Below are 14,235 nucleotides of genomic sequence, written 5' to 3'. Positions count from 1 at the left end.
TGAGACACTACTATCCAAGGGAGCGACAAAACCACCAAAGGTGGAAAAGAACAACAGTGTCCCACGAAAAATCTCAGGAGCAGGTACAGGTTCCCACTCCTGTGCCTACACTACTGTCCAATCCATTCCTCCATCCAGGTCTATCAGGACTGTATCTCTTATAAGCTCCCAAGACTACTTTATTTGGTCATTATTGTGTCCTCCCATAATGAACTAATATTGATATGTTTGTCATTCATTCTGTTTATGTATCACACCATGATACTGACCATGAGACACATCTTCCCTGCTAAAGGTTTGGCCTTTGAAACCTATATCTCTCTTTACTAATTGTTTACTCAAACCATATGTAACTAAAGTTAATCTTGTATCTTGGATTAGTTTACTATGCTAAACACAATAAAGCATCTACCAGGGATTTCTTGAAATATGTGGCTTGTTACAGTTGATACCAAAGTCCATTCATATTTATATCCCACTTTCTTCCAAAGCGGATTACAATATGTACATAATATCATAATACTAGGAAAAAAGGCCCATTTCTGAACGCAATGAAACGGGCGCTAGCAAGGTTCTGTAATGGTAATTTTGTTTTTAAGGGAACTGTTAGGAGAGAGAGCATGTGAGAGAGAGAGAGAGTGTATATGAGTGAGTGTGTGATTGAGACAGAGCCAGAGTGTGTGTCTGTCTGAGTGAGTGTAGTGTGTCCTGTCCCCTGGCGTCCCCTCCTGTCCATATCAAGCAATCTGTTCTCTCCCCCGGTCTCCCCTCCTCTCCATATGTCTCTGTATGTTTCCTTTCACCCATATAGAGAGTGTCCCCCCTCCCTGTCTCTCTGCCCTCTGAGTTGTAGGCCCTCCTCCCTGTCCCCTATGAGTTATAGGCATCCCCTCCCTTTCTCTCCCTCTGTGGCCTCTGATTTCCAGGGCCCCTCCCTCCGTCCCTCTGAGAACAGCGCCCCCTCCCTCCATCCCTCCGAGAACAGCACCCCTCCGCCCCAGGTCGCTGGTCGCTCACCCCCCACCCCGAGGTCACCACTCACCGCAGTCCCTCAATGTTTGCAGAACCCCAGCAACTGCAACCCCTCCCACCCACCCAAACAGGAAATGAGGGCGGGACACAGAGCGAGAAGGGGAAAGGTGAACGCGAGGCTGCTGTACTGTGCTTCTCTTCCTGTCAGCTGGCATTACTTTAAAGCGCTGCCTCCGTCGACCTCGGGGAGTGAGTGGCGGCCTCTGGGGGGGGGGGGGGTGCAAGTGAGCGACGGCCCTGGGGGGGGGGGGGGAGGTGTGGGAGCGAGTGCACATTGACCCTGTGTTTGGGTGGGTGGCACACATGATATCTAGACCGCCTCAAACTTCCGGCTGGAGGCTTCATTAGAACGTTGGAGGTGCCTTTTATATATATAGATAAACACATTAAAAACACATTCTTCAATAATATGTGAGTACTCTAGAATGTAAAGCCCTGACAGTATCACATATGTTTTTACCACAACAACCTGAACCTTTCCCATACTCCCATTGTATTTGTTGAGGAAAGAGCACATATTTAACCTTATATAGTATATAACCTATTTTCAATCTTTCTGAAGAAGGGTTACCTTTGAACGTTAATCAAAAACTGTATTAGGTTAGTCCAATAAAAAAGGTATCATTCTATTTTCTTTACGTTTCATTTCCATATATTACCTTTAAAAATGGAATAACACAGCTACCACACCATTTTACTCAGGAGGCAGGTGAAAACCTGGCTCTTCTCCCAAGTCTTTAATACATGTGACGACTGACTACCCACTCACTCAGTCATCTAGAGTAGCTTGCTACACACCTTTTACAATGATGTGAAAAAGTCCCCCGTCCTCCCCGATTTCCCCTATCGGTGCACATATGTCACACTGAACGGTTTCCGATCTTTAAACAAAATAAAATATTATACAAAGGGAACCTGAGTAAACACATAACACCGTTTTTAAATTATAGCTTCATTTATTTAAGGAACTAAGTTATCCAACTCCCATATCACTCATGCGGAAAAGTAATTGCCTTCCAAACTGGTTCCACTACATTTAGCAGCAATATTGCAACCAAATGCTTCCAGTAATTTGACATCAGTCTTTCACATTGCTGTTGAGGTATCTTAGTTCGCTCTTCTTTGCAGAACTGCTTTAACTTAGACACATTTGTGGGTTTTCATGAATGAACTGCTCTCTGAAAACATACCTATTCAACAAGGCCTACCAGGAGAACCCATAACTACCTACGAAACAGCACCTATCTACCTCTACTCAGAATGTATCTTTCTATCTTTCTATAACTACTTGTTTTCCTTGACTTCTATATAATACCAACTGTACTCTTGCCCTGGTATGGCGAAGCCATAACAGATTTCTGTAAGCCACATTGAGCCGGCAAATAGGTGGTAAAATGTGGGATACAAGTGCAACAAATAAATTTCAAGTCCTGTCGCAGTACCTCTACTGGGTTCAAGTCAGGACTTTGACTAGGCCAATTCAAAACTTTAAATTTTGCTTCTCCTCGGCCATTCAAAAGTAGATTGCATTGTATTTTGGATCACTGTCTCGATTTATGGATCAGCTTCAACTTGTCAAATGATTGGACATTCTCCTTAACAATTTTCTGGTACATTACAGAATTTGTGTTTCCTTCAAGGGCAAGTTTGCAGGTCCTGAGGCAGAAAAGAATCCCCATACCATCACACCACCACTACAATGCTTGACTGTTGGTATGATGCTATATTTGCTTTATACCAGACATAATGGGACCTGCGTTATCCAGAGAGTTCCACTTTTGGCTCATCTGTCCATAGAACATTGTCCCAAAAGGCTTGAAGATCACCCAGGTGTTTTTTGCAAATGTGCGACAAGCATTGATATTATGCTTGGATAGCAGTGGTTTCCACCTTGTACTCTTCCCATGAATCCCATTTTTGCCCAGTCTCTTTTTCATTGTGGAGTTATGAACACTGACCTTAATTGAGGCTAGAGAGGCCTGCAGTACTCTGCATGTTCTTCTGGATGTTTTCTGACTTCCCAGATGCGTTGTTGCTGTAACCTTGGAGTAACCCACTCCTGGGAAAATTCACCACTGTTCCAAGTCTTCACCAATTGGAGATAATGGCTCTCACTGTGGGCCAGTGGAGTCCCAGAGCTTCAGAAATGGCTTTGTAACCCTTTCCAGACAAACATATTTCAATATCTTTTTTCTCATCTCTTCTGGAATTTCCCTTGATCACGCATGGCATTCTTGTAGAAACTTTGCGGTGACTACTTCGCTCTCATGGCAAGATTCAATATATAGAGAGGTTTAGAGTCAACAGGGCTGGCTGCAATCAAGCCTGAATCGAATGATCAATTAAATTTGGTCAATTTGTTGATTAACTAAAGGGGAAGTTACTTTTTCAACATGGATGACGGATAAATTTGTTCCTTAAATAAATGAAGTAATTTAAAAATCGTGTTTTACATTTACTCAGGTTGCCTCTGTCTAATATTACATTTTATTTAAATATCAGAAACCATTCAGTGTGACATATATGACATAATAGGGGAAATCTGGAGAGGAGATGGGGCAGGGACAGGGACAAACTTTGTCCCCATGTCATTCTCTAGTGGAAAGAAGAAATCTAGATTTAGGAAAGGGAGCAAAGAAACAACAAAACCCGAGAAATAGAAAAACAAGCCTAGCATGCATATGGGCGACACAGCACACGGGGTGGAAATGGCAACACTCAAGACACCTCACTCTGGTAAAGCCTGAGCTATCACTAGTAGGCTTTTGATGGAATTCTTTGAGTTAGCAATGTACACAGTAGTATTTACCTACAGGAGACTTTTCAGACCTGTCCTAGGGACCCTTATAGCCAGTAGGGTTTTCACAGTGCCTACAATAAAGTAAATCTGCATGCACTGGAGAACTAGAGTATGCAAATTTAACTTGCACATATTCACCGTGGACATCCTAAAAACTTGACTCACTTTGGGGGTCTCCACACCAGATTTGGGAAGCCTTGACGTATAGGGGGTCACTTAAGAAAAAGAGGTACTAGGCATTTATTCCCCATATTGTGTATTGTGGAAGCAGTATCCTAATACGGCTGGCTCAGGTTTAAAATAAAAACAAGTTTCCTGAACTGGCTAGAACAATTTTGGTTTACAACTTATGCTTCAAAATTTCACCGTTTCCTCTTCATATGGGGAAACCAATTTTGAAAGAACCCATGGGCCTGCAGGCTGATTTATTAAGGGAAGCCAAAGCAAAGAAGACCACCAGAGAATTTCAGAATGAAATTTCTGCTTATATTTTACAAAGCCCACTCATTCTCCACGCACAGGGGGATGGGCAATTTTCAAGGGGGGATTTTTCCCTACTGTTTACCCATAAAAATTCCTTTTGAAAACCACCCCCATTTCTAATGGCATCATAGTAAAATGACGAATATTGCAGTATTAAGGGGTTTCCACTTACCTTCGCCAACCATTGTAACTCCTATTGACATGCCCAAGAATTTGCTTTTTGTCCAAACATGGGCATTTACACATATATTCCTCTCCAAACACTCAGCATAAAACCCTGATACTGGAGGATGATGAGACACCTGCTCTGCCACAAATCTGACTGTATAGAAGTCCGACTCTGCCAGCCTCTCCAGCTCCTCAGAGGGGGTCGTTTGTTGGGATGATGATGATTGGGATGAAGAGTTACAACTTTTAGGAGACTGTACTTGGTTCTTGGGTACCCTCCAAGAGCAATGAAATGTCTCCCCAATGATTGGGTTGTATGGTTTCTTAGCAAGGGCTCCTTTCCGACCTTCATGAAATGATGTGAGATAATACTCTACAAAGCGGATCATTCGTTCTTCAGGCGTAGTGCCATTAGTGATTGCAAGAAAGAGGTCTGGATGGGACATAAAGTCTGCATACATCTCCAACAACGAGCGTTTCTCCAAAATGAAGGTGGGAAGGACCACCTATACACAAAAACACAAAAAAATCCATGTTCATTATTTCACAAAAATTTATAGTATTACCTTTGATTACAGATTTATCTAGTGCCATTACTAAAAGCTTGTTCCCAAACAATCAAAAGTCTGTTCCCATGAGAATATCAAAGCCATGATTTTCAAATTCAAGAGGCAAGGAAATCAAATGATTTGCTTACATCCATCCAGAGAATCAATAACAGATCTTGAGCTTATGCTCCAGGATGTCTCTGAACCACAGTGTGACTTGAGCATTCATCAGTTTTGGGAATTTCAGGGTCTGTTTTGAATTGGTTTAGGGAATATATTGCAGATAGGTAATTTGTGGTTTGGTGTAATGATGCAAAGTCTTCATCTGTACTATTGGGGAGGTGAATCCCACAGGATTCTGTCTTCCTCTCCCCAGTTTTGTTCAACATTTATAATGTCCCATTCGTCGGACTAATATGATCTTTTGGTTTTAATCCGTAGGGTTGGAATCTCTGCTAGGCCAACCCATATCATCTCCATTTTTGCACTTTTAAGTGCATATTGTTCCCTTGTAATCAATGTTTTAAAGAATCAAAGCAATTCACTAACCTAGGCAAAACATCACCTAAAGAATGTTTGAAAGGGGCAAAAATGTGTGTGTATTTACATACAGTGGCGTACCAAGGGGGGGGGGGGGGGGGGGGGGCGGTCCGCCCAGGTGCGCGCCGCTGGAGAGGGGTGCCGCGCGTGCCTGTTCGTTCATTCCATGCTCCCTCTGCCCCGGAACAGGTTACTTCCTGTTCCGGGGCAGAGGGAGCATGGAACGAACAAAGGACAGGCGCACGCGCCGCACCCGCACCCACACCCACACCCCCCCCCCCCCCAGCGGCGTGCACCTGGGGGGGGGGGGGGTTCTTTCGGGGGGGGGGGGGGGGTCGCCCTGCATCCGGGGGGGAGGAGCTGCACCCGGTGGGCGGGGCGCATCGGCGATCCGCCCCGGGTGTCAGCCCCCCCTAGGAACGCCACTGTTTACATATACACACACATATTGGAATCAGAATAGTTTTTATATGGCAAGTTATGGAGAAATATATTAGTTCTGATCTGCACCTGTTATTGGGGGGGGGGGGGGGGAGAGATAGGACTTTTGTGCACACAGAATATGTTAATATTTAACTCATAAAAACCATTATATTGGCAGACCAAAGGTCAGTGAGTGCCACATGTGCAGTGGGTCACATATGCGATCATCATCCGTCAGGTGTGTCCCAATTGAAAAAATGTTGAGAACCCCCATTTTAAGGCAAAGAGGATCATTTAGAGAAGATAACCTTTCAATTAAGCAGGGCAAAAGAAATCCTTTTAGGAAAAAAAAAAGGATGCACAGACTTTTAAAAGCCCCAACATTGCTAGCCCTCAATCTGATCTGCCACAGGGAATCTTATAAGCACTTACTCTTGTTAAATCCATGCCCAGCTTCAGCTGTGATAAGAGATGCAGGATAATACTTCTCTGTTCCTCCACAGCTCCGAGGTCGTCCTCTTTGTTATCACACACATCCTCCACTTCATCCTCTGAGTTTATGTCTTCCTGTTCCTGCTATAGGAAAAGGAGATCAGTATCAACCAATGTGTTACCATCATTGAACTCTGTTGGAAAGCAAACGCTTAGACAGCTGTACAAGAAGTGGTTCTTGGTAAGAGCACTTCATCTGAGTTATAACAAAGTAGATTTTATAACCCTTCTCACTGGATCTAATGCTTCTAGTCGCCACCTTTCCTCAAGCATTGTGACTTGCTCTTCCCACGTTTTATAGTTCCAACGCTGAATCCTTACAGGACTGTCATGCTTTTACAATAAAAGGTAAGCAGCCCTGTCTCAAAGCAGCCTGTTTTTCCTCAGCAAATAACAAGCTACAGTTGTGCCCCACCCACTTTGGCACTGCCAATGAGAGGAGTTGATGTGCTGGGAACAATTTTGCAGCACTCCTCCATAAGTGTTCCCCATTTAATTGCACTGCTCATGCAGCCCTTGGTATGGCACTGGTTTAAGTCAATTAAGGTATTGTTTTGTCCTAGTTATCAATTCCATTTCTCAACTTCTAGTAATTTGTAAGGACTTGGAGTATATTGTTCCCCATTTGATTAAATACTTGGTAAAGAGAAAACCTACATAACAGAAAGATTTATTGAAAGATTCCCAGGCATGTTAAGAGCCTCATCTGCCTGACCTGGAATCACATGGTCTTGCTGAGGATTTAAATGATACGAAACTAATCTTCAGTGACAAAAATGCTCATGTTGCCTTTCAGAACCTTGCTAACTTTTTTTTTCTTTAAATAAAAGTTACTAGTAAACTGTCCTCACAGTGCTGCTCCGCAGCCTGCTAAAAGGTTCATACTAGGTTGCAGTGGCGTACCAAGGGGGGGCGATGGGGGCGGTCCGCCCCGGGTGCACGCCGCTGGGGGGGTGCCGCGCGCCTGTTGGCCGAGTCCGCTCGTTCCCTCCCTGCTGCTCCCTCTGTGCGGAACAGGTTACTTCCTGTTCCAGGGCAGAGGGAGCAGCAGGGAACGAGCGGACTCGGAGCTGACAGGCGCGCGGCACTCCCCCCCCCCCCCTCCCAGCAGGTAAAAATGCACCCGGGGGGGGGGGTGTAATTTCGCCGGGGGGGAGCCCACGCTGCACCCCGGGGGGGGGGGGGGGCACATCAGCGATCCGCCCCAGGTGTCAGCCAGCCTAGGAACACCACTGCTAGGTTGTTTTCCATTCTAAGTAGGGTAAACAAGCTGCTGTCACTGCCCTTGGGTACAAGATTGTGTCCTGTAGCTGCAGAGTCTAACTTTTAATAAGGTCCATCAGCAAGCTTCTTTCCTTTTAAATGAACAGCCAACCAGCCAAATACTTAAGCCCTAATGCAGTAAGATGCACTATTCTTTAACCCAGCAGTTTACTCAAAATTTATCTGCACTAATCTTACTTCTGATACAGTAAGAATTTTTAGCATGGTAAAATTAAGATGGTTGGGGGGGGGGAGGGGGGGAATCAGTGTAAAAACCAAAATGCCAATGGGTAGTGCAGTGGGAATGCAAAATGCTGAATTTGAAGTTGCTCCCTATGTAAAAAGAAAAACATGTTAAAATCTAGCTCAGTTCTTTACTCTTCTCCTGGGACCAGCACAAAGATGCACAACTGTGTTGGAGGATGTCCAAGTCCCTTGACATTTCTTCTGGGCACCACCAACCCCCCCCCCCCCCCCCCCCCCCATCCTCTGGGGCTATTTAGTTCATGGCATCCCTGGCCCAGAGCTGGTACAACCCCTCCCCTTGGACCAATAATACCTTATCTAGGAAGTCATCCTACAGCATCCTGCCATCTTGGAAAATAGGGTGCTACGTGAACCCTACCACTGCCCTGGCTCAGGGTGCTTTGGATCAGATAGTCACGGGGGGGGGATCACTGGGCCTCCAGGGAACTTCTGCTCAACAGAGATAGGAGACGGGGGGGGGGGGGGAGGTAAATAGTGTGGCTAACCTCTGCGTTTCCCTTCCTGTCAGCATGCAAGACAGTCCCTGCTCACGCACTGACGGGAAGGGAGACATTTTACTCGTGATGCAGTAAAAGGGTGCATACTACCACAGCAATGGGCACAATGTTTTCCTATCAACGCACACATTTTAATGCATTCGACTTTGCATGCCATTAGCTTAATGCCTCAGAAGTAAAAAAATGTTTAGTGCATGCATTTGAATGCTGCACTGAAGGTTAGAGCACCATTCAAATGTGCCACTTACAGCAGAGGTCTTAATGTGAAAGGGGCCATTTTAGGCAACCATAAAGGAGCTCTTCAATGACTTGCCAAGTTTGTGACTTGAATCACTGTCCTGATGTACTGTTAAACTTGCTCTCTCCCTAGAGGGACAATTTAAAAAAGGATCACGAATTTATTTTATAGCCTTAAATTTCTTCAAGCTTCCTTAGGGTGTCTCTAGCAAGCGAAGGAAATTATACAAATGTTCCCACAAGTCTGGGTAGTCTAAGGATAAAGCAAAGATATCACAATGAATAATTAACATGTTCCCCGCTGCATCTTTAATGTGACTGCACCTGCTGAATCTGAAAACAATCTTAAACTAATGGAGATTTCACTACCTTCCCACTTCTTATTAAGAACTTCATAAACAAGAAACTTAACACTGCACACAGGTTTGACAGAATACAGCAGTATCATTTAAGAAAGTTTCTTTTAGTAGACAAGTGTGCTACTTCACAAGCCTTTTTTTTAACCTATATAAAATTTTAGAGAACCAAAAGTATTAAAAACAATCTTCATGCAAAATAAAGGCAGTCATACTGCGCAATCACCCTAATGTGCCGATAGGATCTTGTGGCTCACATTGCAAGACTGGTCCCACACGGCACAGGAAAGTGAAGTGTCTTCCTTATGCCAACCATGAGGACCAAGAGAAGCACTAGAAGTTTGTGGAAGGGTTGGCAATGAGAAGAAGACCTACATATGGGGGAGTGTAAAAAAAGAAAAGAAAAATATTTGTAAGGGGAGCATGGAGAGGAGACCTTCATGGGGTACAGGAGGACAGCGAGATTGAGGTGTTACACGGGCAGGGAGGAACGCTTCCATGAAGAGGAGGTCTTAATGGAAGTAAGGTGGTAAGGGATAGCAAGAACGAGACTTACATGGAGCAGGGAGAGACAAGAAGAGGAAGACCTAAATGAGATGGTGACATACCACATGGGATAAGGATAAAGGGTGAAAAACTACATGGGATGGTGGAAGAAGGAGAGGAAGGAATATAGGAAGGATGGAGCTGAGAGGATCGGATGATGGCATGAAGCAAGAGAGAGGACCTACAGCCAGGGAAGATGGTAAGCGACAGAGAAGACTGAGCTGGTGAGAGAACAATAATCTGAAGGCCTTGAGAGTGTGTGAGTCCAGAGGGCAGAAATGAGAGAAATAGGGAGTGGGTGAAAGACAGAGGGATATGGAAAACAAGGAGGAATGAACTGGGAGTGGAAGAACTGGGTGGAGGTGAAAAAGGAGAATAAGGGGCAGACAAAAAGCTACAGATGTAAGAAAGGAAATGCAGCAAATAGGGGAGAGACACAGAAAATAAAAAGATCTTGAAAGAAGAGGAAAGACCTAATCACAGAAAAAAAAAGGATCAAAACCAATGTAATTAGTAAAATAAAGTGTTCAGACAACAAAGGCAGAAAACATTTAAATTTTCTGATTAGAATATATCAGTTTTTGGAATGTACATCTCCGATTGCTTTGTATTGCACAGTATGGGAAGAAATACATTTTTTTTCTTTTTCCAGTGTTGCACTACATGCAGAGCCTAGCTTCTTGGGGTTTTCATTTCTAATTTATGGTTCCTTATTTACTGGTTACCAACTAGCTCCAGATTTTCAGAAAAAACTGAGTCAACCCTGAGTTTACATCATTGCCTTTCTCAGAAAATTCACTAGGGAATTACCCAGAACCCCATGCAGTGGAGTAAAACCAGGAATGGATCAAACTTCTCCGAAAATCTGGAGTTGGTTGACAACGCTATTTGTAATCACTGGCAAGTTAGATGCAAAGCATTGATAAAGGCGGCTAAAAGAGAATATGAAAAACTTGCAAAGGAGGCAAAAACTCATAGTAATAACTTTTTCAGGTATATCAGAAGCAGAAAGTCTCTGTAAGGGAATCCATGGGACCATCAGATCATCAAGGGGGCACTCAGGGAAGACAAGACCATAGCGGAGAGACTGAATGAATTCTTTGCTTCAATCTTTACTGAAGATGATGTAAGATCTACCCATATCTGAAATGGTTTTCAAGGGTGACAATTTTATTTAGTTATCTATTACATTTGTATCCCACATTTCCCCACCTATTTGCAGGCTCAATGTGGCTTACATAATGCCAATAATGTTAGATTTTTATTGTGACTTTCATGCCTACTTACTAGAAACTAGGCTCTCGACAACTGCTCAATTTCACAGATACCCCAAATGGCCACGAGATAGAACTCCATGCCATCATCATTCAACATGACTCCACAGAAGCTAGACTATACCAATACACTGCAATATTAGGAAAGTGTGTGGTGTTAAAAGGAGAAAGACTTAGACCACTATGTTGTTAAAATGCGGAGGAAATGAAAGAAATCTTGGTGAACCTGGAAAATGTACTATACCAAATCAACAAATTAAAGAGTAGTAATCACCTGGACCAGATGGTATGCAACTCAGGATACCGAAAGAACTCAAAACATGAAATTGCCGATCTGCTGTTAGTGATTTGTAACCTGTCATTAACCTGTCCTTAGTACCCGAAAATTGGAAGGTGGCCAATGTAACGCCGATTTTTAAAAAGGGTTCCAGGTTGATCTGGTAAGCCCGACATTGGTGCTGGGCAAAATAGTGGAAACTATTGTAAAGAATAACATTACTGAACACACAGACAAACGTGGTTTAATGGAACAGAGTCAACATGGAGAGAAGTCTTGCCTCAATTTGCTTAATTTATTTGAAGGCATGAAAAAACATGTGAATAAATATGAGCTGGTTGATGTAGTGTACCTAGATTTTCAGAAAGCTTTTGACAAAAACCCTCATGAGAGACTCTGGAAAAAATTAAAAAGCCATGTGACTGCAGGTACGTACTGTTGTGGATTAGGAATTAGTTAATGGATAGAAAACAGAGGATAGGGGTTAAAAGGCCATTTCTCTCAGGGGAGAAGGATGAATCGTGGATTGCCCCAGGGATCTGTACTGGCACTGGTGCTATTTAACATTTATAAATAATCTAGAAATGGGAATGACATGCAAGGCGATTAAGTTTGCAGAGTGACGAGAGTGGTCCCGGAGGACCGAAGGGGGGCAGTTATGGCCCCTCTCCACAAAAGCAGAAGGAAGAGGTTGGGAACTACAGGCTGGTAAGTCTGACTTCTGCGGTAAGTGAATTAATGAAAACACTTTTAAAACAGAGAATAGTATAGTTTTTGGAATCTAATGGATTACAGGACCCAAGGCAGCATGGTTTCCACTAGAAGCAGGTCTTGTCAAACAAATCTAATTTCTTTGACTGGGTGACCAGAGTGTTGGATCAGGGGAGTGCACTAGAAGCGGTGTATTTAGATTTTAGCAAAGCCTTCGACATGATTCTACATAGACTAATAAACTGAGTGTCCTAGGTATGGACCACAAAGTGACTGACTGAGTTAGGAACTGGTTCAGTGGAAGAAAACAGAGAATAGTGGTAAATGGAGCTGACTAAGGAAAAGGATGTTACCAGTGGTGTGCCAAAAGGTTCAGTTCTTGGGACGGTTCTTTTTACATTTTTGCAAGTAACGTTGCTAAAGGGCTGTCTGGTAAGGCTTGTCGCAATAGGGTAGACACCCATATTGTGTGGATAACATGAGGAAGGACTTTGCAAGGCTAGAGGAACGGTCTGGAATTTGGCAGCTTAGATTTAAAGCTAAAAAACTTTTTTTGAGATGCAGTGACCAGAATTGCACACAGTATTCAAGGTACGGTCACACCATGGAGAGATACAAGGGCATTTTTGTTTTCCATCCCTTTCCTATTTGTTCTCTTAGCCACCGATGCACACTGAGCAGAGGGTGTCAACGTATTATCAATGATGACACCTAATGTGGAACCTTGCATCATGTAGCTATAATTTGGGTTCCTCCTTTCCACTTGCACCACTCTGAACATGCTCACATTAAATGTCATCTGCTATTTGGATGCCCAGTCTCCCAATCTCGTAAGATCTTCTTGCGATTTAACAACTTTGAATGACTGTCTCATCTGCAAATTTGGGGCCTCTTGTCAAGCTGTGCTAATGGCTCCCACGAGGCAATGCTAGTGTGGTTTGATAAAAGAGACCAAAATTACCTAACTAGTTATTTCCATCTCTAGATCATTTATAAATATGTTAAAAAGCATAGGTCCCAGCAGACTCCACTGTCTATCCTTCTCCACTGACAATACTGATCATTTAACCCTACTCTCTGTTTTCTGTCTTTTAACCAGTTCTTAATCCACAATAGGGCATTACCTTTTATCCCATGACTTTCTAAATTCTTCAGGAGTCATTCATAAGGTAATTTGTAAAATGCATTTTGAGAATCCAGATATACTATACTGACTGGCTCACCTTTATCCACAAGTTTATTCATCCCTTCAAAGAAATTTACTAGAATGGTGAGACACGATTTCCCTTGACTAAATCCATGTTGGCTTTGTCTCACTAATCCATGTCTTTGTATATGCTCTGTAATTTTGTTCTTTACAATAGTCTCCACCATTTTGCCCAGCATTGATGTCAGGTTCACCGATCTATAATTTCCAGGATCAACTCTGGAACCCATTTTAAAAACTGGTATTACATTGGCCACCCTCTAATCTTCCGGTACCATGCTTGATTTTAAAGATAAATTATCCATCTTGAGTAGAGAAGTGTGGTAGGTGTGTTAGTCCAAAATAAAACATGGAAAAGAAAATAAGATGATACCTTTTTTTATCGAAAGCTAATCAAGAAAGGTTGCCCTTCTTCGTCAGATCGGAAATAAGCAAATGTTGGTAGATGACAGTATATATAAGTGAAACATCAAAGCATTTCAGTGACAGTCTAACAGGATGGGGGTGGATAGGTGAGAGACAGGAAGAGTCGGGTGGATGAGGGACAGGGAGATATGCATGGAGATAAGAGGGTGACAAAGCAGTACAATTTTATGGTTTATAATGGGCTAGAAAACCCAGATCTTTGTTAAGTCCTGTCTGGTGGGTGTCAAAATATTTTATTATTATTATTACATTTGTACCCCGCGCTTTCCCACATAATACAGGCTCAATGCGGCTTACATAGTAATTTGAAATACAAAGTTAATAGAATTTTAATAAAACAGTAGAAAACAATGTAAAGTTGGGCTTAGTAGTGTATGATAAGTTGAGCTAGATAATATATGACTAGGATAAAAGAGGGTAGACAGGATAGGATAGTATAATTTGGGAGAAAGGGTAAGGAGGGATAAAATTAAGGAGAGATGGAAAGAGAAGGATGGGAGGTTGGTATATAAGTCAGAACAGAATTGGGGGTGGAAGTTGGTGAGATTAGGTTGGGGCATTTGGGTAGGCTTGCTTAAAGAGATGAGCTTTCAGCATTTTTCTAAAGGGCAAGAAGTCGTTTATTAATCGGATTGGTCTAGGTATAGCGTTCCAAAGCTGGCTGCCCAAAAAGGATAAACTGGATGTG

The 14,235-nt window shown here is 43.0% G+C and overlaps 1 protein-coding gene across 1 annotated transcript in view; it reads right to left on the bottom strand.

The window, feature by feature from the left end:
- The window catches only part of OSBPL11 (oxysterol binding protein like 11), a 106,642-nt gene that overhangs the window by 43,948 nt on the left and 48,459 nt on the right, over positions 1–14,235 (bottom strand). Inside the window, exons 8-9 of the mRNA XM_030210877.1 lie at positions 6,427–6,570; positions 4,488–4,989 (exon numbers count right to left, since the gene is read on the bottom strand). Of these exons, the coding sequence (XP_030066737.1) occupies positions 4,488–4,989; positions 6,427–6,570 (646 nt within the window). The remainder of the gene's footprint in view (positions 1–4,487; positions 4,990–6,426; positions 6,571–14,235) is intronic.

This window comes from Microcaecilia unicolor, chromosome 7 (genome assembly GCF_901765095.1).
Source record: "Microcaecilia unicolor chromosome 7, aMicUni1.1, whole genome shotgun sequence".
NCBI classification, from domain to species: domain Eukaryota; kingdom Metazoa; phylum Chordata; class Amphibia; order Gymnophiona; family Siphonopidae; genus Microcaecilia; species Microcaecilia unicolor.
Note: the sequence above shows the minus strand (reverse complement) of the source record. Positions and strands in the feature narration are given on the sequence as shown.